Source organism: Bombina bombina, chromosome 7, assembly GCF_027579735.1.
Source record: "Bombina bombina isolate aBomBom1 chromosome 7, aBomBom1.pri, whole genome shotgun sequence".
Classification (NCBI taxonomy): Eukaryota; Metazoa; Chordata; class Amphibia; order Anura; family Bombinatoridae; genus Bombina; species Bombina bombina.
The window spans coordinates 321,087,184-321,111,009 of record NC_069505.1 but is presented as its reverse complement, the minus strand read 5'-3'; the positions used below and the strand labels follow the sequence as shown (position 1 = coordinate 321,111,009).

Below are 23,826 nucleotides of genomic sequence, written 5' to 3'. Positions count from 1 at the left end.
ATTTAAAGGGACAGTAATGTTAAAATTAAACATTCATGGTTAATATAGAGTATGCCATTTTAAACAACTTTCTAATTTATTTGTGTTACCAAATTTTCTTTGTTCTTCTGGAATCCTTTGTTGAAGAGTAAATTTAGGTAGACTGAAAGGACCTTATGCATGTGCACATGTCTATGGCAGCACTATTTGCAACATTGTATCACACTTGCAATCAAAAACATTGCAAACATTGCTGCGAGATGGCTACAGACACAAAAAGGCTCCTGAGCTCATCTATGATTGCTCTTTAACAAAGGATATGAAGAGAACTAAGCAAAATTGTCTAAAGACATGTATTGGAAGGTTGTTTAAAATGTTGTTTAAAAATGTTGTACTCTATCCAATACATTTAAATTTAATTTTGACTTTACTGTCCCTTTAAGAACAGTAGGGGGAGGTATATGTGCAGACTGCAAGATGGTGGGAGTCAGCTGTGCATGTCAGAGAGCCTGGGGGCATTATGTCAGAGCAGCAGGAATGTGTCCTAATAAACCTCTGTGACCCATGCTACTATTTCCAAATACTTGTTAGCTGGGACTAACCTCCCTTTAGGTTTGAGGGGTGTGAGTAACAGGGAGGGAGTAACAGAGACAGAGAACAGTACACTCATCACTTGCAAACAGTATGGAATAAACCAGGTATATGACAGTCCCAGCTGAGAAGGGCAACTGCAAAGCTTACTGAAGACAAATGCATCTTACTTCCTGATATTTGTCTATATTTGTACACCGTAAGTATGTTTTTCTGCAATTTCACTTATTTATTAACATTAAATGGCCTGTGTGGTTGGGGTCACAAATAATAGCTCAATAACTTGCATTGTTATAGCACATTTATTAGGAGCTTAGTTGGACCATACAGTTAGGGTTGCCACCTCAGCCATGTTTTCCTGGACACTTATGAGTTACACATGCTGCAGAGTGTGCAGGGAGGAACATGTATTGTGTTTCTGGACAGCACTAGTCATATGCACTATGCATATTCCTCCCTGCACACCCTGCAGCATGTGTAACTTATAAGTGTTCTGTATTTTAAGGGACAGGTGGCAATCCTACATACAGTACTTTGTTATTTTAGTTTGATCCCAAAGGCATTTTGAATTCTCTCCATACAAAAAAAGTAATAATTATAAAACAAAAAAAATGGGTTAAGAAAAACAATTTAAAGCTAATCATTTACACATGTTTTGGGGATAAACCATCTCAATGATTTTTAGTTCATGCCAGGTCAGGGAAACTTTACAATAAAGGGAATTAGTGGACTGTGATTTGTGGGCATCAACTTCTTACAGGGTTAAATTAAGGGTTTAAATTTACTCTTAATGTAATCATAGCCCAAATAATCTGTTTATTTTTTTCATAGCAAGTGACACATCCATTGAAAATATAACATCCTAAATATTTATACCAGATAATGATATCACACAAAACAGGGGATTCAGAGCTTAAAGGGACAGTAAATGCTTTTTTAATTTTTTTTTTTTGGTGAACAACCTGGGTTGTCCTTGCTGATTGGTGGATAAATTCATCCACCAATAAAAAAGAGCTGTCCAGAGTCTGAAAAAAAAAAGCTTAGATGCCTTCTTTTTCAAATAAAGATAGCAAGAGAATGAAGAAAAATTGATAATAGGAGTAAATTAGAAAGTTGCTTAAAATTGCCTGCTCTATCTGAATCATGAAAGAAAAAAATTGGGTTCAGTGTCCCTTTAAGTATTCAGTACTGCAATGCTTTTAATTAAAAGTCATCCAAAGGCTACTTTTGCAGCCTTATTCCTATTGGGTGCTACTTGCAAGCCAGTACTGAAGGGCAAAGCAGCAGACAAGGTCACAAGGAGTGTCGGGGTCAAAATCAGAGATCAGTCCAGCCAAACGTCAAGTAACAGGGGTTAGGCAAAAGAAAGTCAGAGAAACAGGCCAATGGTCAAGCTGAGTAAGCAGACACCACAGCACAAGGGTCAGATTAAGAGACAGAACCGTTTAAGGGACACAAAACACAATTTTTTTCTATTATGATATAGGTAGAGCATTTGATTTTAAACAACTTTCTAATTTACTGCTTTTATCTCTTTTGTTTTTCTCTTGCTATCATTTGTTGAAAAGCATACTTAGGCTCCGGAGCTGCTGATTGGTGGCTGTATGTATATGCCTCATGTTACTTGCTCACCTAGTGTATTCTGCTATCTCCCAGAAGTGCATTGTTGGTTCTTTAACAAAGGATACCAAGAGAATAAAGCAAATTAGATACATTGGAATTGTTTAAAATTGTATGTTCTATCTAAATCAAGAATATACCTGAGTTTCATATCCTTTTAAGGGTAGCCACTGCCAGAGGTCAGTAGGCAGAAAGCAGGAGAGGACCGCAGGGTAACTGGAATTTGGAGAAACCAGCGTTGTCTCCAGGAATTAATTATTGGGGGGCACTTCCTAAAGGCCCACTTGTGTTTTGTGGGCATTGTCATGACAGAAGGGGTGGGATTAGGAGGTCCATGGGCAGGACTGGGTGTTCCATGGGTGGAGCAGGGTAGTCCATGGGCAGGGCTGAATGGATCTGAGGGAGTCCTGTACAGAGAGATGGTGGGAAAACCAAATGTTGATCACAGTTTGCAGTGCACATGGGGGCAGCCATTTGGGGTGGGGGGCCTGGCCCTCCCCCCTCCCACTAGCAACTCCATTGAGGGAAACCAATGACTGATCATTTAGCATAACCAAGCATCATCTGAGAGTCTCCATATGAATCTATAGGGCTGTGTCAGTACAATGTAGACCCAAGCCTTCTGATTGGGAGCTTGGTTTTGGCACAAACACTAACCTGATAGTAAGGCTTAGAATTATAGCTCATAAGAGCGTCTCCAAGTGACCCTCAAGCGGTTGCTGGTGGTAAACTGGTAAGTAGCGCTGAGTAGTAAGTACCTTTTAATTTATATATATATATATATATATATATATATATATATATATATATACAGGTAGCCCTCAGTTTACGCCGGGGTTAGGTTCCAGAAGGAATGGTTGTAAATCGAAACCGTTGTAAATTGAAACCCAGTTTATAATGTAAGTCAATGAGAAGTGAGGGAGTTAGGTTCCAGGCCCCTCTCAAAATTGTCATAAGTAACACCTAATACATTATTTTAAAAGCTTTGAAATGAAGACTTTAAATGCTAAACAGCATTATAAACTTAATAAAATAATCACACAACACAGAATATATAATTAGACTAAGTTAAATGAACAAAAACATTTGCTAAACAGCATTATAAACCTAATAAAATAATCACACAACACAGACTTCACTTGCATTTTTCTGCAAACAGTTCTTTCTATGCATTCCAATCTGCACTGATTTATAGACAGGAAGATCTTGTTCCTTTGAAATCTGCTCGATAGCTCAGGTCTGGTTAAACTAATTCATTTCAGCTTGCTTGGCTTTGCTTCAACACAAGCGGACAGCTCCACCTACTGGCTATTTTAATCAATGCACTGCTTCTCAATGCTTTTCAATAGCAGTCACATGACTGGAAAAAAAGGTTGTTATTCTGAAACGGTGTAAATTGAACCGTTGTAAGCCGAGGGCCATCTGTATAGGTATAGATAGATAGATAGATAGATAGATAGATAGATATAGCTAGATAGATAGATAGATAGATAGATAGATATGACTTTTTTTTATAATTGCACTTGGAGCTAGCTGTATACCTTTGGTGAGCAGACAAGATGTGTATTAATGTAGCAACCAATCATCAGCTACCTCCCAGTAGTGCATTGCTGTTTCTAAGCCTACCTAGGTATAGTTTTCAACAAAGGATTAAAATAAAACAAAGTAAATTTGATTATAGAAGTAACCTGAAAGTGTCTTAAAATTGTATTCTCTGTCTGAGCCATCAAAGTTTAATGTTGACTGTTATATCCATTTCATATTTTTTTGTGCGTGTGTTTAAAGTAGTCAGCCGCACATTCAGACATCTTGTTTAACATTTTCTACAGTTATGGGGCAAAGTTTAGATATAATTACAGTGGTAAATTAGCATATAAACATTGCACCCTCATTATTTTCCTTGTGATTCACACTGACGGCCAAAAAGACTGGGTGGCAGAGACTTTGTCCCTTAGGAGATGTCACTACCTCCTTAGCAGGACAAAGATCATAACCCAACCCAGAAAAAGTGATTTAAGACAGACGTAACTCTATATTCTCAGAATATTTCAATTTCATAAGGAGGATTGTTATTGCTTTTGGGACAAGATGGCTTCAGAGTGAGTATGATCACACAGCTGTATATATATACGAAGGTCCATAGGGATTTGCACTCTCACCTCTTAAGATACGAGCCAGGGTGTCAGGAACATCAATATTCAATTCCAAGTAATAGATCCGCACTCGCTGGACTTTCCAAAAACAATAGTTTATTGTGTACAGTGATGTTTCGGGGACAGTTGGCTCCCCGAAACGTCACTGTACACAATAAAGTATTGTTTTTTGAAAGTCCAGCGAGTGCGGATCTATTACTTGGAATTATATATATATATATATATATATATATATATATATATATATATATATATATATATATAAAAATAAATAAAACAGTAGGTCTAGCACTAGTATGCAGCAAAACAGTTCATGATATACATCAATAGTGCACGTACACCTGAGGGTCCTGCAACTCCTCAAAAATATATCCAAAAAGAACAAGAAGTGGCGTCAGCACTGTTTCTTCAAAAAAGAATAGTCTTTATTATGGTGACATAACAGAAGGACAGCAACGTTTTGGGTCACACTGACTAAGGGTCAGTGAGATATATATATATATATCCTTAGAAATCCCCAAACGACAAAGCTAAATGGGAAGAGTCAGTCGCTGGATTTGTAAAAAAAAAAATCTTTATTTGTATATTCCTGTGACGTTTCGGGGTCGTTAACCCCTTCCTCAGACCTATGCTATAGCTAGCATTATTATTATTATCGGTTATTTTGTAGAGCGCCAACAGATTCCGCAGCGCTATAAACATAGGCCGTATACAAGGTAACATTTATAAGGGATCAAGTAGGTTGAGTGCCCTGCTGCGAGTCGCACTGTTGCAGTCAGCTCTTATGAAGGTGATCTGCAAACAGTTGGACTCTTAGGCTTACATGCTAAGGGGGTTCATGGATAGTAATGGAGGAGAGCATTCAAATGATTATTTTTCTTAACAATTGTTCTCAAGATTTGCACTAGTACATTTCAAATTTATTTAGGCTATATTTATTTTCTCTTTTCTAGGTCCGATCAAATCATTTTGACAAAGATGGAATATGCTATGAAGTCTCTGAGTCTACTATCTCCCAAGTCACTCTCTAAGTAAGCACAGATTTATTTTTATACACGTGAACAAAAAAAATTGTGTTGCTGCTCCTGAGCCTACCTAGGTGTGCTTTTAAAACAAAGGTTAACAAGAGAACAAAGCCAATTAGATAATATATGTAAATTGGAAAGTTGTTTCTTTTTGAATCACAAAGGTTTAATTTTGACATTAGGGACATTAAACACTAAATAAATCATTGCTTGAATGTTGTATTCAAAGCAAAGATTAGCCTGAGAACAATTTGTACATGTGTTTTTAAAAATTAGATTAGATTTTTAAACATTGAAAAAATAAAGGTAACATTCTAAGGCCCATAAAGCAGTTGGCGCTGCCATATTGTAACTTAGGTTACCTTTTCTGCTTAGGCCCATTAGGAATGGTTATAAATGGCTTACTAGAGTGTGCAACCGATGACTGTGGAATATAACTGTGTTTGCACTTCCATGTTTAACATGAATTGGAAAGCCCACAATATTCAGAATTAAATTACAGGAAAGGAGAAAAAAAATAATGAAAATATATTGCAAAGTTGTTTTACTACATGTTATTAAAAAAATTATATTAATGTCTTAAGGTGTTTAATGTCCCTTTTAACTTGCAGTTTTATGACCTTCAATATACCTTCCCAATCTGGGATGACCAGCAATTATAAATGGTCATTAAAAGGTCTTTTCTTTTCTAATAAAAATGAGACCAAGGGGACGATTTAACAATGCTTGGCGGACATGATACGCTGCAGCTTATCATGTCCGCCAGACATCGCTGAATGTGGACAGCATACGCTGTCGGCATTCAGCATTGCACAAACAGTTCTAGTGAACTGCTTGTGCAATGCCGCCCCCTGCAGATTCGCGGCCAATCAGCCCGATCATATAGAATACGGCGGATTGATGTCCGCAGCCTCAGAGGCTGCGGACCAGTTAAGGAGCAGCGGTCTTAAGACCACTGCTTCATACTGCTGTTTCCGGCGAGCCTGAAGGCTTGTGCGGAAACAAGGGGAACAGGGGCCATTCGGCCCTTGTTAAATCAACCCCTTACAATCAAGTTTTGGAAGTCGCTACAAAAGCATTTTTCATAATTAAAACCACAAACAGAAAAAGCTATAACTGGATTTGATTGCACATTTTCCTATCAAAGAATTTGTTTTTACACTCTGATTACTTATTGGATATTTTTGTGTCTATTTTTGGGATCGACAAATGTCAACTATGGGTTCCCACAAGGTATTTGCGCTCCACTCAGTAATACCAGTACACGCGAATGTGCACTGGTATTATAAGTAAAGCACAATTGCATGGAAGCTTTGCACTCACAAGAACGCGCTTCCATAGGCTCCAATGGGCGCCTTGTTCTCATGCCGTCAGGCACGGCTGAGAACCTAGCGAAGTGGGGAAGTCATGGAGCGATGGGCAGCAAATATTAAATGTATATGAATATATACATATATATTTATGTGTTTATACGTGCAGTTTAAAAAACAAATGCTAATATAGTTTTTTATTTCAAAAACCTACACTATACTTAATTTAGGGTGCAATTGGGTCACATTTTGAAAATTAACCAGAGATCTGACCTTTGATTAATTTTTGGAGCGCTAATTGCTACCGTGAGCTCGTGGTAGCAATAACCAGCCACTTATAATGGCTGGTTATTTATTGTGCGCCTGTAAACTGGTGAATTTACTCGTTTACGGGTGCGTAATAAATTAGCGCTCCACTTGTAATCTAGCCCTAAATGAGTTAAAAAACAAAACAAAAAACAACTAAATTTACTACATCTACATAAGATCTGCCCTGGCCAGGTACTACAAAACTATGTTGTTTTGTTTACACAGACAATTGTAAACCTTAATATTTCAGAACTTTTCTTAAGGGAAATGATATTGAAAAAGGTATATGTTCTTATTCATTAGATAGGGTGACCATATTGCTGCTTTAAAAAGGGACACATATGAAAAAATACATATGTCAGGGTTCTTATACAAAACATTTCTTTAAACAGCCCTGAAAACATGCCTGACATGTATTTTTCATGTGTCCCTTTTTAAAGCGGCAATATGGTCACCCTATCATTAGAACATGTACTTTTTGCACTACTGATTGAAGCATCCTGTGTGTTTAAACCCTGCTTGGGAGCCGTACACCTTGTTGCTCCCATGCAGATAATAGTCAGTGATTGTCGTCAACATGCAAGTGCTTTGTAACTGCTAAACTACAGGCTATCACATTGAACTTAATTTACCCTTTGGGGGGTTAAACATGTGCAGAAAATGGCATGTTCAGTCAAACTAGGGCATATCATTTTTACATTAGAATATCCCTTTAAATCGTTGAAAAATGACTAAATTTAATAATATTTCTGTGTTTCTTTAAAGGCAGTAAATAAATTCAGGATTTAAAGCCATTTTCTAAGGACTGTAACTAAAAGTAAATTGGCTATAGATATAGATTTTTCAATATTTTTGTTTTGAAGCCAAAAGGGCAGACCTAACCCTCAGCTCAGTTTCTTATTCAGACCGATGTGTTGAAATACAGTCTGAGACTTGTTCCTTATGCAATGAGCCATAATTTGTGCCGACGTGTGACAGCCAGAAGTTTTTTTCAAAGAGAGCGAAGGTCAGGAATTATTGAGACATATTTTAGCAGGGCTCGAAATTCCATATATTCTACAGCTGAACTATTAATATATTTAAAAAAAATAAAGCTCTGCACAACAAATGCAACTAGGAGCACACAGCTTAATCAGAATAGTAGATAGTTACATATCAATATATTTACAATGTTAAAGGGACACTGAACCCAAATTTTTTCTTTCATGATTCAGATAGAGCATGCAATTTTAAGCAACTTTCTAATTTACTCCTATTATCAATTTTTCTTTGTTCTCTTGCTATCTTTATTCAAAAAAGGCAACTAAGCTTTTTTTTAGGTTCAGACCTCTGGACAGCACTTTTTTTTATTGATGGATTAATTTATCCACCAATCAGCAAGGACAACCCAGATTGTTCACCAAAAATGGTCCGGCATCTAAACTTACATTCTTGCATTTCAAATAAAGATACCAAGAAAATGAAGAAAATTTGATACTAGGAATAAATTAGAAAGATGATTAAAATTGCAAGCTCTATCTGAATCGCAAAAGAAAAAATTTAGGTTCAGTGTCCCTTTAATCAAAAATTACAGAGTGAGATATCCTCAGAAGTAACAAACATAAATAAATGTTTCCCTTGGTGCAGGGTTCTTCAAACTTTTTTTATCTCAAGACCCAGTGCTATGATACCACATACCTTTGCGACAATATTTTTATGCTTGGTCTGAAACTTTCTGAAGTAATATACAAGATGATAGCTGCAATTTTCGTGACTAAAAGTGTACTTTATTCCTGATTGTAGTCAAACTTGAACGTGTTGTAAAAGGTGATAACACATATACACACACTCTCATGCAACAAACACATACCACACACACTCTCATACAACACACACATACCACACACACGTTCATACAACACACACACCACGCATTCTCATAGAACACACATATACCACACACAGTCTCATTCAACACACTTTCATACAACACACATACAACACACACATCACACTCTCATACAACACACACACTCTCATAAAACACACACCACACACTCTCATACAAAACATACATACCACACACACTCTCATACAACACACACACTCTCAGAAAAACACACACACCACAATCTCTCATACAACATCATAACACACACACTCTCCTACAACACACACACCACACACACTCTCCTACTACAACACACACACACAAGTTGCGACCCAGTAAACATGGTATCGGTCCTGACCTGTGGTTTGAAGAACCCTGCCTTAGTGGATAATATGTTCCAAAGGGTCACTCCTATTGGAATTGTATACCAGTCATCTTCAGTCATATAAAAGAAGAATTCGACAGTGTGCCTATATTCCCAGAGCTTCGTTCTATGATCTCCCACTACACAAAGAGCACAGTCTAAAAAATAAAACAAAAGGTGCAACCCGATTTCAAAGTAGCAAAAAAAGGTTTACGGAATACAATTTGACAAAAGTGTCTGTAACGCTGTTATGGTTGTTTATCTTTAAAGGGACAGACTAGTCAAAATAAAACTTTCATGATTCAGATAGGACATGCAATTTTAAACAACTTTCCAATTTACTTTTACCATAAAATCTGCTTTGTATTCTTGGTATTCTTTGTTGAAAGCTAAACTGCTTATTTGAAATTCAGAGTAGGTGTCAAATTGTCTTTTGATTATGCACTTGTTTATTATGCAATTCTACTGCATTGAGTGGTCCTTTAACAAATTATAACCTTGTTTTACATGTTTCATAGGTGCGTTTCTGTCAGTGCTTCAATGACCCAACAACTCCTTTCCCGTCCAGCTTCCAAACCTCGACCATATCGTGTATGCAATTTTGACCGTAGCGTCAGGAAAGGGATAGTTGCTGACAGTCTCGGAGATCTAATCAACAAGGTGAAATCTCTTATTGTTCTATTTTTTTTGTTTTGTTATCTCTTTGTTTGTTTTTTTATCTTTTCTGGTTTTAATTTTTTTAAGTTGTACTTGATATTGACCATTGTTGTTGTTGTTGTTGTTTTTTTTTTTTCAGCTATATTTTTAGGGATGGACAAATGTTTTGCCACAACATCAGATATTGGGTTATTTTGTTTGTTTTAACCAAATGTCAAATATTTACCAAACAGTCAATCTATTAAAATATCTTTATGAGAGAACAAATGTCAAGGAGAATATTTAACATTCAAATGTGAATGTAATGCTGGGTAGTATTTAATGGGTTTACAATGACAGACTTGTGGTAAAAAACAGATACATAACAACTGAATTAAGAAAACAAATTAGAACAGAAGGATAAGGTCCCTCCTCCGAAGAGCTTACAGTCTTCATGATCAGGTTGCAGAGACATAAGATTTGGTGTAGCTTGTCACATGGATTGTAGTTGCAGCAGCGAATCAAGGCAGTTCAAGGCTTATTTTGGTTAGGATGAAAAACAGTTAGAAGAGAGATGGTAAGCTTCTCTAAATAGGCTGGTTGTTAAAGAGTGCCTGAAACTAAGTTGAAGACAGTCTGATGGAGTGGGGTAGAGAGTGCCAGAGGATAGGAGCAGCAAGTGAGAAATATTGGAGGCAAGAGAAGTAAAAATAGATGTAGAAATAAAGTAGTGGAGAGCCTTAGGTCAGAGGACAATCAAAGAATACAGGTCAGGGAGTATTTTTAGAGATGAGAGACAAAATATAGTTGGGAGTGAGGTTGTTGAGTGCTTTGTAGGTTACGGTTACTATTTTGAATTGTATTCTAAACAATATGGGGAGCCAGTGTAGGGACTGGCAGAGCAGGGCAGCTTAGGTGGATGAGTCTAGCTGAAGCATTCATGATAGATTGGAGGGGGGAGAGGTGGGTTTTAGGAAGGCCATATACGAGTAGGTTGCAGTAGTCACAAAGTGACAAAACAAGGAAATTAATTAGTATTTTCTTCTAGTTTCTTGGCTAACGAAAGTGAACATATTAGAAATGTTACATAGGTGTGCACGGAAGGATTTGGTAAGTGCTTAAATATTTGGACTTAATGTGAGTTGAGAGTGAAGTGTGACACCAAGACAGTGGACCTGAGATGAGGTATTGAGAATAGAATCTCCTGAAGTAAGAGAAATATCAGGTCTATAAGAAGGTGGGAATAAGAAGCTCAATTTCAGAAAAAATGCATTGGAGGTTATTGCAGAGGGGCAGTTGGTAATCCAGAGAGGAAAGATAGATTTAGATATAATCAGAACACAAGTTGTACTGGATCTCAAAAGAAGATAAAAGTTTTCCAAGGCAGGATATATAGATAGAAAAAAGCAAGAGACACAAGACTGAGCCTTGTGGTTCCCCTACTGAGAGGGGCAAAGAATCAGAAGATGAAAGGAAACTTTAAACACGCTGTTTAAAAGACGGGAAGCAAACCAGTAGAGAGCTGTGTCTCGGATGCCAAAAGAATGTAGAATTAAGGAGGGGAGGGTCAATTGTATTAAAAGTGGATGATACATCCAGAAGAATAAGTAAGGATTATTGGCCCTTTGCTTTGGTTGATGGCAGATAAATTGTTACTTTAGTGAGAGCAGTTTCTGCTGAGTATTTAGGGCTAGATTTATCAAAGCCACTCTCCTTTAATCCCGTCCAAAATAGCGCATACGACCTGATCGTCATATTCATCACAGCACTCTGCTCCTATAATTGCGCAAATCTGAAAGAAACTTCTTTGCACTCCGCTTGCATTCGCCTAGGCGCACAGGCGCGCTCCCGAGTGCAACAATATACATTAGTAATAGGCATAATTTAACAGCCCAACCTACAAATACGCCCAGTTTCTTATTTATCATTGTTTTGCGCCGATAGGGAACTGCAATTTTGGCTTCAATTGCGTGTTGTATATTTCGCCATAATGACTGAGGCGAACACCATTATAATACATGCTTTTACATCTTGTGATGCAGTACTTTCTTCTTTTAACTAATTTTTCATAGGCTCAGCGCCAAGAAGAGACTGTTATTGCCAGAAATTTGCTCTTCCACTGGCGCATATGGGTACCAACAGTTTTATATATATATATATATATATATATATATATATATATATATTGATATATTTATATAACTTTTTATTTATATAACTTTTTTTTAATAACCAAAACATGGCGGCGTAAATATTTATAGGTATGTACTGTAATAAATAGGGAGTAAATGCTGTTTCCGACAGGCGAAATTTATCTTTATTATGCCCCAGCTCGCCTGCGCAAAGTTGCGTCTATTTTTTTTTTTTTAATTCAGGCGCACATGTGCGCTTCTCCGGAGGCGAGCTGGGGCGCAGTTACAGGCGAGGCACATACAGAGTTCGCCTAGCCTTTGATAAATCTAGCCCTTAAGGTGGAAGCCAGACTGGAGAGTATCAAGTAAAGCATTAGTCGATAAAAAATGAGTTGTGTGATTATAGACTTAAAGGGACAGTCAACACCAAAATTGTTATTGTTTAAAAAGATAGATAATGTCTTTACTACCAATTCCCCAGCTTTGCACAACCAACATTGCTATTTTAATATACTTTATAACATTTAAACCTACTAAATTTCTGCCTGTTTCTAAGCCGCCACTAAAGACAGCCACTCATCACATGCTTTTTGTTAGCTTTACACAACAGGGGGGGTGCTAGTTCATGTGAGCCATATAGATAACATTGTGCTCACGCCCGTGGGGTGTGGCAGACACTGCACTAATTGGATAAAATGCAAGTCGATAGATAATAAATAAAAGGTCATGTGATCAGGGGGCTGTCAGAAGAAGCTTAGATACAAGGTAATCAAGGTAAAAAGTATTATATTAATTTAACTGTGTAGGTTATGCAAAACTGGGGAATGGGTAATAAAAGGATTATCTATCTTTTAAAAGAATAACAATTCAATGGTAGACTGTCCCTTTAAGTAAGGAGATTGGGTGATAGATAGTGGGGTATAAAAAAATATATTGTAGAAATTTCAGTTCTGTTTCTATGAGAATAATCACCAAGTTATTTATATCTTTTTCATATATAGAAGAGAAATGAGTATTATTATTCATTGCTATTATTTTCCTGTCCCTAGGCACAAGATACTTTGCTTATCACAGAAGCGATAACTCTCGTTATGGATGAGGATGGTACAGTAGTGGACACAGAAGAGTTTCTCCAATCCTTGGAAAGTGGGACAGTGTTTATGGTGCTTTCAAAGGGGCAGAAATGGAAATCTTCTGAGGTGTGTGAAACATTGTAGCTAGAGGACTGTGTTTAAAGGGACAGTCTAGTCAAAATTAAACATTCATGGTTCAGATAGGGCATGTCATTTTAAACAACTTTCCAATTTACTTTTATCATCAAATTTGATTTGTTCTCTTGGTATTCTTAGTTGAAAGCTAAACCTAGGTAGGCTCTTGTGCTAAAATGTAAGCCCTTGAAGGCTGCCTCTTATCTGAATGAATTTGACCATTTTTCACAGCTAGAGGGTGTTAGTTCATATGTGTCATATAGATAACATTGTACTCACGCCTGTGGAGTTACTTATGAGATGGCACTTGATTGGCTAAAATGCAAGTCTGTATAAAGAACTGAGATAAGGGGGCAGTTTGAGAGGCTTAGATACAAGGTAATCACAGAGGTAAAAAGTGTATTAATATAACTGTGTTGGTTATGCAAAACTGGGGAATGGGTAATAAAGGGATTAACTATCTTTTTAACAATTTTGGAGTAGACTGTCCCTTTAAGTAATCACTTTGGGATTGTAATATAAAATGCTTAAAGGGATAGAAAGGTCAAAAATGAAATGTGCATGGGTGCGTTTCAATTTAAATTATAAGAATTTTTATACTTTAATCAGCAAAAACCAGCGGCATATGCACATATCCTTTTGAGGACCTATGCACCAGTATTCAAACGCCACACCTAATCACAGAGCTGACTGTGGTGTGTATTGCTTCTGAAGACATAACTTTGCGTCATACAAGCCTCTCTGAGCATGCATGGTGTTTGAATACTGGTGCACAGGCCCTCACAGGATATGCGCGGAGGATGCCACTGGAAAAACAGCAATAACTTTTACTAGAAACGTTTTTGCTGATGAAAGTATATTGCAAAAATGCTTCTACTTCAAATTGAAGTGCACCCATGTACATTTTATTTTTGACCTTTTAAGCCATTAATTATGCATAGTAAAAAACTTTTGCAGTATTCTTTAATTATCTACCTCTACCCTTTTTCCTACAAAAAAAATGTGGATTTTCCAGTCCTGAAAACTGAAAGAGCCCATGGCAGGCATCACAAGTATAACCTTATCCTGTATATATCCCTCATTTGTAGTTTGTTGTCTTATCATTTCTGCTGAAACCAAGCAATGACGATTTTCTCAACACAATAACAACACCAAGCCATGTCAACTTCAGACTCTATTCTTGATTGGCTCCTTAAAATAACTCAAGTGCTGGTTGGAGTTTGAGCATTAAAGGGATATGAAACCCAACAATGTTCTTTTGTGATTCAGACAGAGCATGCAATTTTTTTAAAAAAAAGCTTCCAATGTATTTCTATTAGCAAATTTGCTTTGTTCCTATGTTGTTCTTTGTTGAAGAGAAACCTAGATAAGTGTCTGGAGCACTACATAGCAGGAAATAGTGCTGCCATCTAGTGCTTTTGCAAATGGATAACATTCTTGAAAAACTGCTGCCATATAGTGCTAAAGAAATGGGCCGACTCCTAAGCATACATCCCTGCTTTTTAACAAAAGACACCAAGAGTACAAAGAAAAAATGAAACCAAGTAAATTAGAAAGTTGTTTAAAATGGTATGCTCTATCTGAATCATGAAAGAGAAAAATGTTGTGTTTCATGTCCCTTTTAAAAATCAACTGCAGCTAACAAGGTGTCAATCTGCTCAGACTTTGTTCACAGGGGCGAAACTACAGGGGGTGCAGAGGTCGCAATTGACCTGCCACTGCCTGCACTGATATCATGTGAGTGTGACATGATGCTTCACTAGTGTTTCTGACTACAGGGGTTAGTGTTTCTGTTTTACCCATTAGTGTTTGTGTGTGTGTGTGTGTGTGTGTGTGTGTATGTGTGTATGTATGTATGTGACTGTGTGTGTGTGTGTGTATTTATGCATGTATTAGTGTGTGTGTGTATGTTTGTGACTGTGTGTGTATTTATGCATGTATGTGTGTGTGTATGTTTGTGGAACCAGAAAATTACAGACCTTGTTACTACAGCATGGGGGGGCTGGGGGGTAAACAGTGTCAGTCTATACAGTACGGGGGGGCTGGACCATGTCACAGACTACTGAGGTCACTTTATAAAGTACTGGGGCGGGTAGGGTCAGGCCAGCCATCTCACCGGCAGATTACAGACTGTGTCACTAACTCACTATATACAGTACTGGTGGGTTAAACAGTGTCACTATATACAGTAATAGGAGGTCAGACCATCTCACAGACTGTGGGCACAGGGTACCTCCTTTTGCAGACGTAATCTGATTCACATTTTCTCTGCTTGTTCATATGTTACTCTACTGGAATACTGCATAACAATTTTGTAATTACATTCTTTACTGTCCCTTTAATGCTGATACATTCATGTTTTTTCCCAGATGCCCCTCCAGCTGATAAATTATACAAATATGCTTATTTAAGCTTATCCACATGTATTGGAAAGATGTAAAACTTTGATATTAAAACAACAACAAAAAACATTTATATGGTTTATGTTGAACAAACATTTCAACAGTTACTAGATACATTTTATCAAAATAAAGTCCCAGATCTCTCTGCTCCTAAAGTGATGGTAAATCTGAGCGTTTAAATAAAAAATGCAAGGTATACCATCACTAAAAATAAACTGGACTTTCAGTGAGGAGTTAGTAAAAAAAAAAAAAAAGGTGCTAAACTCACCCCTTCCTTGCTAAAGTCAGCACCTCCGTCCCCCTACAGCACAGCACTCTTTTTTTCACTGAGGTTACCTTTCCACCTCTAAACCAATAGCCATGCTAGTCATCTGACAATGTTCAGTAAGCTAGCACGGCTATTGGTTTAGAGGTGGAAACGTCACCTCATTGATAAAGAGCACTCTGCCATAGGCGGCCGGAGCTACTGACTTTAGCAAGGAGCCGCGGCACAGAAAGGGCGAGTTGATCACTTGAATCAAGTGTAGGCTTTTCTGTTATTTTACTAATAAAAATTAACATTTAATTGTCAAGCTGACATTTTTATTATGCTTTGTGCTTCATATACAGTATTTGTAAAAATATCAAATTTATTTATTTACTTTTTTGGCATTCCACAGAAATCAGGATACCACGTTTCCCTCTCCAACAAGCCTACGCGAAAAATTGATGTGGCACATTTCAGCTTTGATCTGTACAAATCTCACCCTCGAGATTTTATTGGCAGCTTGAACGTTAAGGCCACATTATACGGAACATACACTCTGTCTTACAACCTGCAGTGTTATGGAGCCAAAAGAATGATGAAGTGAGTAAAGGTTATTCACAAGCAAATTAGTGCACTGAAAATAGGATATACAGTCCAGAAGTCTTCTGTGATAGTATCCTTAAAAGAAAAAGCAATAGTGATGTACTGTATCAAATCCACTCTGTAAAATAGAAGATATGGTACTCACATAAACAAGAGCAATAACTTAGTTCTTAGTAGAAAAAGTCCATGTAATAAATCCTTGACCAATGAGGACCGATAAGGGCTCCAAACTTGAATAAAATATATTTATTGCACATAAAAGTCACTCTGGTCAAACAGACTCCTGTTATGAACAAACCACGCTATCTCAGCAAAAAATGCCTAACATACAAGCGCTAGCCAAAAGCTTACAGGTGTTCAAAAGAGTCCCAAGTTTCCCAGTGACGTACAATGCTTCCGACGTACGTTTCACTGGACAACCTTCGGCAAAGGGTGGTTTGTTCATAACAGGAGTCTGTTTGACCCGAGTGACTTTTATGTGCAATAAATATATTTTATTCAAGTCTCAAGCTCTTATCGGTCCTCTGTTCATTGGTCAAGGATTTATTACATGGGCTTTTTCACCAAGAGCTAAGTTATGGCTATTGTCTATGTGAGTACTATTTCCTCTGTTTTACAGAGTGGATTTTATACAGTACATCACTATTGCTTTTTATTTTAAGGATACTTAAGCGGATGCTGCTTCTGACCCACTCCGCTTCAGTTCCGGACCGCTGCCCCTTAACTCGTCAGCCACCTCTGAGGTGGCGGACAGCAATCAGCCCGATCGAATACGATCGGGCTGATTGACACCCCCTGCTAGTGGACGATTGGCCGCAAATCTACAGGGGGCAGTATTGCACCAGCAGTTCACCAGAACTGATGGTGCAATGATAAATGCCGACAGTGTATGCTGTCGGCATTTATCGATGTGCGGCGGACATGATACGCTACATCGTATCATGTCCATCCGCACAATAGTAAATTTGCCCCCTGGACTGTAGATCCTATTTTCAGTGCACATTTATTTGCTTTTTTATTTATTTATTATTGTGTATAATTACAGGCATTTCACTTTTTTTCACAAAGGTTATTCACAGTAACGTTAATAACAATTATGTTACTTTAAGAGAGAGAACAAATATATCAGATACCTAAATCTGAACATGCAGCAAAGAAAGAAGACTTACATCAATGTGATTGGGTGAAAAAATGTTCTTAATTTGATTTCTCATTCTTTCTGTTTCTAAATATTGATCTATTGTTAAAGGGACATGAAACCCCAAAATTTTAATTTATGATTCAGGTAGAGCATACATTTTTAAACAACTTTCCAATTGACTTCTATTATGATTTTTACTTCATTCTCTTGGCTTTCTTTTATTGAAGGAGCAGCAGTTCACTACTGGGAGCTAACTGAAAACGTTGGTAAGCCAATGGAATGACGCATATATGAGCAGCTACCAATCAGCAGCTAGCTCCCAGCCCCTGAGCCTATCTAGATATGCTTTTCAACAAATTATACCAAGAGAATTAAGCAAATTAGATAATAGAAGTAAATTGGAAAGTTGTTTAAGTTTGGGTTTCATGCCCCTTTTAAGTTGTTTTAAATTTGTTGACAGTGTTAGTAAGAAAGTTAAACGGGTCATTGATGTGATGCTTAAAGGGACATGAAACACAATTGTTTTCTTTTTTGATTCAGATAGAGAATACAATATTTAACAACTTTCCAATTTACTTCTATTTAATTTGTTTCATTCTCTTGGAATCCTTTCTTGAAAAGCATACCTAGGTAGGCTCAGGAGCTCCTGATTGGTGGCTGCACATATATGCCTCATATTATTGGTCAATCATGTGCATTGCTGCTTGTTCACCAAAGGTTACCAAGAGTTTGAAGCAAATTAGATAATAGAAGTAAATTGTTGTTTAAAATTGTTTTTTATATCTGAATTATGAAAGAAAAATGTTGGATTTCATGTCCTTTTAACCCTTTGAGTGCTAAGCACTTTCCTACCTGCGTGCTAAGCTTTTTTTTAAAAAAAAATAATTTTTTTTTAGATCCCCAAGACTTACACTATTGGAAAGGTGATTACCTTTCCAACGGTGGGTCTTGGGGGTCTGTAGCTGCTTAGATGCCTGAGATACAGGCTTCTAAGCAGCATGCCCCCTGCTCCTATACTTAACATTGTTAAGTATAAATAAAGTTGCACGGTGACGTCATCACGTCATTGCGAGTGACGTCACCGCTTATAATGTGAAGCCCCGGCCATGCCTGTCACTATGCAGGCCCGATCGCCGAGGTAGGAGCGGGTGGGAACCCCCAGATCTCCCTCAATGTGGGAGAGTGCTAGCGACGGCTCTGATTCATCGTTAGCACCAGAGTGGGAAACTCTGCGACGGCTCATAGCCGTCGTTAGCATTCAAGGGATTAAAGTGTGCACGTGTCTGGAGCACTATATAGTAGCAGTTTTGCAAGAGCACTAGATGGCAGTACTATTTCCTGCCATGCAGTGTTCCCAGATGCCTACTTAGGTATCTCTTCAACAAAGAATACTTTGGGAATGAAGCAAATTTGATATTGGAAGTAAATGGGAAATGTTTTAAAAAAAATTGTATTCTCTGTCTGAATCACAAAATAAAATGTGTGGGTTTCATATGTCTTTAAGTAAAACACAAGTTTCATTGTAGTCAGCATATGAATGTGGCCTTTAATAGGACAACACTTGTTCGGTTGTGACTGGTGACATTTGGGGAGCATACTCTTTAGAAACAGCTGTTCAGGGGTTGTTGTTTTTTAATAACAAAAACTCATTTTCTGATTTCAGGGAAGCTCTACGCTGGACCCTCTTCACCATGCAGACAACTGGGCACGTTCTGCTTGGTACATCAGGCTATGTGCAGCAGCTTCTGGATGCCACAGAACGCGTGGAACCAGTGGAAGAGAAGCCCGCAACAGCCCTTAGAGACCTAATTCCCTTCTACACACGGAAAATGCTTCAGTAGAAACACTTTGTCTTCAAAACAAACGAAAAAGGGATACAGTATATCGTGTGCAATATGTAAAGCTGTGTGTTTTCACGCACAATACATGACTTGGGTTCCACTCCAGTGCAACTCCCTGCTGTAAAAGTGGATACTTTTAAAGGGACTTGAAAAAAACTAAACACAAAAACACAGTGGTTTTCTAATCAGGTCTCATGACACACTGAGACTATGAACTCCCCTAGATAATGTATGCTGTGCTTTTGTATACCTCTCCTGCGCAGCCATCCCATCCCAGAGGAATTAAGGAATAACTACTGTAGTTATCCTAAACTAATACCCTCTTTCACCCTCTCTTAAAATATAGTGTCTGATTTTCAAAAAGAAGAAAACAAAAAAGAATTCTTTACATAGAATCAAAAAATGTTATATCTAATGCAGCTGACTATGAGTGCCTACAGGAATTTTTTCCTTTTTTAAATAAGTTGTCTCATGGGTGTATAGATTAATTTGTTTCTGAAAACAGATTAAGCATTCTTCCTTTCATCGTTCTAAACCTGGTGTATATTTTTTTTTAAGGAAATTGTTTTTGTATCAGTTATGTTGCATATAAAATGCACCCACATTTGAGAGATTTTCAATTTTTTTTCCTTTCTGTTCTTCAAAAGGAATTTTACGGCATAACAGATGTATGTGGAACTAGAAAGAGATTCTTACCCCTCCTATTGCCATAAACATAGGGGCCTATTCATCAATATGCGAGCGGACATGCAGAGTTTGATAAATATGCCCCATAGTGTGCAGTTGGTTAGGAAAGTGATATTTTCACATCAGCCACTTGTTAAAGTGAAGGTAAACTTTGATGAATGAAAGCCGTTTTAAAAAAATACTATTAAAAACAGGGGCACTTTCATTCATCAAAGTTTAGAAGGCAGTCGTTTAGATTAAAAACTTACCTCTCTTCTTTGCACAGCCAGAGCAGCTTCCCCCACCTTGAGATCCTCTCTTCACACGTCAGCAATGACTAATCCAACTTCCTCCAATCACGGCATGGCCTCAGACAATGACTACCCTGGGGGGAAAGCAGTGATTGGAGGAAGCTGGATTAGTCATTGCTGACGTGTGAAGAGAGGATCTCCGGGTGGGGGAAGCTGCTCTGGCTGTCAAAAAAACAAAGGTAAGTTGTTTGTTTTGTTTTGTTTTTTAATCAAAACGGCTGCCTTCTAAACTTTGATGAATGAAAGTGCCCCTGTTTTTAATAGTATTTTAAAAAAACGGGCTTTCATTCATCAACGTTTACCTTCACTTTAAAGAGACACAGAAGTCACAGTTCAACTTTCATGATTCAGATAAAGCACAACTATTTAAAATATATTCCAATGTATTTCTATTATAAAATTGATTTTGTTTTCTTGGTATGTTCTACATTGAAAACACTGCTGCCATATGATGCTCAAGACACCTGCTCTCTCCTGAACTCTTCAACAAAGGATATCAGGAGAAAGAAGCGAATTTGATCATATAAATAAATTGGACTGTTTTTTTGTTGTTAATTGCATGCTCAATCTGAATCATAAAAGTTAAATTGTCATGTTCCTTTAATCGCTTTCATATGGCTGTTAGGTTAGTAGGGGGTTGAGTTATAGGGGTAGATTTATCATAGTGCGAGCATACGCTGTTGGCATTTATCATTGCACCAGCAGATTCGCGGCCAGGGGGTGTCAATCAACACGATCGTATTCAGGTTGATTTCTGTCTGCGGCCTCAGAGCAGGCGGACAAGTTATGGAGCAGCTGTCTTTAGACCGCTGCTTCATAACTTCTTCTTCCGGCGAGCCTGAAGGCTCGCGCGGGAAACGGGCATCAAGCTCCGTACGGATCTTGATAAATCGTCCCCATAGGGTCTTATACTATGTATTCCAAAGAATCAGACCAAAATTCAACTACTCCTTATATTTAGTTCCTTGAGGGTCTATAGGTGGAGTTAGATGGGGAAACGTGACACTAAACAAACTTTTTTTATATTATAGATATATAGCCAACAATTAAATGTTCTTGACTTTGTTTTTTCTGTGTTTTACCATAGCTTACTATATAATGATGCTATTGTCTTACTGAGATAATACAGTGAGTCATCCTGTGCTGACTAATGAACTTGAGGTATTATTCACTGCTAAAGAAACATCATATATTGTTTGATGCAATACCCTGTAAAGCTTTAGTTTATTGTTTTGTAAAAGTAATGACTGTCATAGTTTAAAGGGATAGTCTAGTCAAAATTAAACTTTCATGATTCAGATAGAGCATGCAATATACTCCTATTATAACTTTTTCTTTGTTCTCTTGGTAACTTTATTTAAAAAAAGCAAGAATGTAAGCTTAGGAGCCGGCCCATTTTTGCTTCATCACCTGTGTAGCGCTTTCTGATTGGTGTATAAATATAACCACCAATCAGCAAGCACAACCCAGGTGCTGAAGCAAAAATGGGCCAGCTACTAAGCTTACATTCAAATAAAGATATCAAGAGAACGAAGAAAAATTGATAATAGGAGTAAATTAGAAAGTTGCTTAAATTTGCATGCTCTATCTAAATTGTGAAAGTTTAATTTTGACTAGACTATCCCTTTAAGAGAATAATGTTGCAAAACAGGGGTTTGAACTATGAATGTTAAACTTGACCTTTAAACTTTTACAATGTAAAATGTAAACTTGTTAAAGGGATGTATGCACTTATGACAAGTATTCAATTGATTTTTTTTTTCCGTTTACATGCGTAGATCGCTCATGGATGATACAGGCACCACATTTACACCAAATAGTATATGAATTATTTGAGAAGTGGTTCATTTGAACGGGAGTTAGAAATGGAATGTAATGCACAAACTTTAACACAATGCAAAAGTTGTCTTTGTAACACTGACTGTTACCAGATTTGTTATTAATAACGCTAAAAAAAATTACATGAACTTTGTAAAATATTTATATTTAATATGTTTGTAACCTGGTGTATTTCTTTGGATAATAAATTTGATTATTTATCATTTGGTTTTTTTTCTATCAATAAACCTTTTGTGTATATGTAGAAAAAAAATACAAGGATGTACAAGCACAGAGCGTTATGAGTATTGGACAATGTTTGCATCAGGGAGAGCGCCAAGGTAACTATTAGTACTGAATAAAGGGAGGACACAAGAAATATGTGAAATAAATCTCTTTTATTGATAACATACTATTAAGTAGGCATGTGCCTCCGAATGCAGAAGAAGGCGCCCGCTCGTGGCTTTCAGCTATTTTCGGAGCCATATTTCTTCTTGTGAAATTTTTATTGTTTAAAAAGATAGATAATCCCGGAGTGACTCCGAAAGAGGTGGAGCGTGCAGGAGATGCTGCAGGTCGCACGCTACTCACCCAGCGTGAAGGGGTGAGATCGTGCAAACGTCAACCTTGTAACACCACAATCCTTGGATGTTCAGAGCTGCACAGCCTGGATTAAGTGACCTACTCGGTCCGCGTTGGGGAGTCCGACACAGCCTGTGGGGCTCGTTAGGCTGAGCTGCCTCGATAGCCCATACCGGGACCGGCATTGTAAAGTTGGAGACATGCCAGGATCACTACGAGCCGGAAGAGGAGGAATATCAGTAAGAAGACAATGAAATCCTGATGTACTGTCTTGATAGTTATACAACCTGTGTACACTACGAAGAAAACCCCTCCGACATAGGAATGCGAACTGTTTAGTTCCAGGTATGGGCAGAGGGATATTTTATATGGTATTGTTGATACGTATATGATCACACAAGCTTAATAAGCACTTGGAAAATGGAGGATTATTAAATACACAGTGACAGTGGACAAGTGTTCATATAAATCGTGCCTCCCATAACCCATTACGGGTAGGAGCAAATATTAAAGTAGGGCGCAAGTATACGGCAAAAGAGGTGCTGTTGTAATACACATAGTACAGAAAATAAAAATTGGTCTGCCTTTCTAAAATTGGTTCTATATGAAATAAATTAAAATCATATTACAGAATCAGTAAGCCAGGAGGAACTCATTTTAAAAAGCAATTATCATAATGTACTACTAAGAAGCTGACGATACTAAGCATACAAAAATATATCTCAGGGAATTGGCAAAATACAATAAATACAATACAAGGATACTAACTGCTCATTGCCCTGTCTCCCATAACCCCAGCTAGGGTAGGAGTATAAAGTGAGGAACTTGGACTCTAGAACTTATCCAAGCGGATTTGACTGCAGCCTCCCTCTGCCCAACCGCATACTAATACGGCTCTGCCCACTCATATTCACTTCTTCCACATGACTAAACTGCTTATGCTCAGTTAAAGACTGCTGAAGGACTGGTTATTGCTCTGTCTCCCATAACCCCAGCTAGGGTAGGAGCACAAAGTGAG

The 23,826-nt window shown here is 37.6% G+C and overlaps 1 protein-coding gene across 1 annotated transcript; it reads left to right on the top strand.

The window, feature by feature from the left end:
* Positions 1 to 472: 472 nt before the first annotated feature.
* Positions 473 to 22,450, top strand: CIDEC (cell death inducing DFFA like effector c). The gene is made up of 6 exons (XM_053688985.1): positions 473 to 769; positions 5,297 to 5,374; positions 9,740 to 9,881; positions 13,039 to 13,188; positions 16,259 to 16,446; positions 19,254 to 22,450. Exons 2-6 carry the CDS (start codon positions 5,322 to 5,324, stop codon positions 19,429 to 19,431), a joined length of 711 nt encoding a protein of 236 aa, XP_053544960.1. The 5' UTR covers positions 473 to 769; positions 5,297 to 5,321; the 3' UTR covers positions 19,432 to 22,450.
* Positions 22,451 to 23,826: the final 1,376 nt, after the last annotated feature.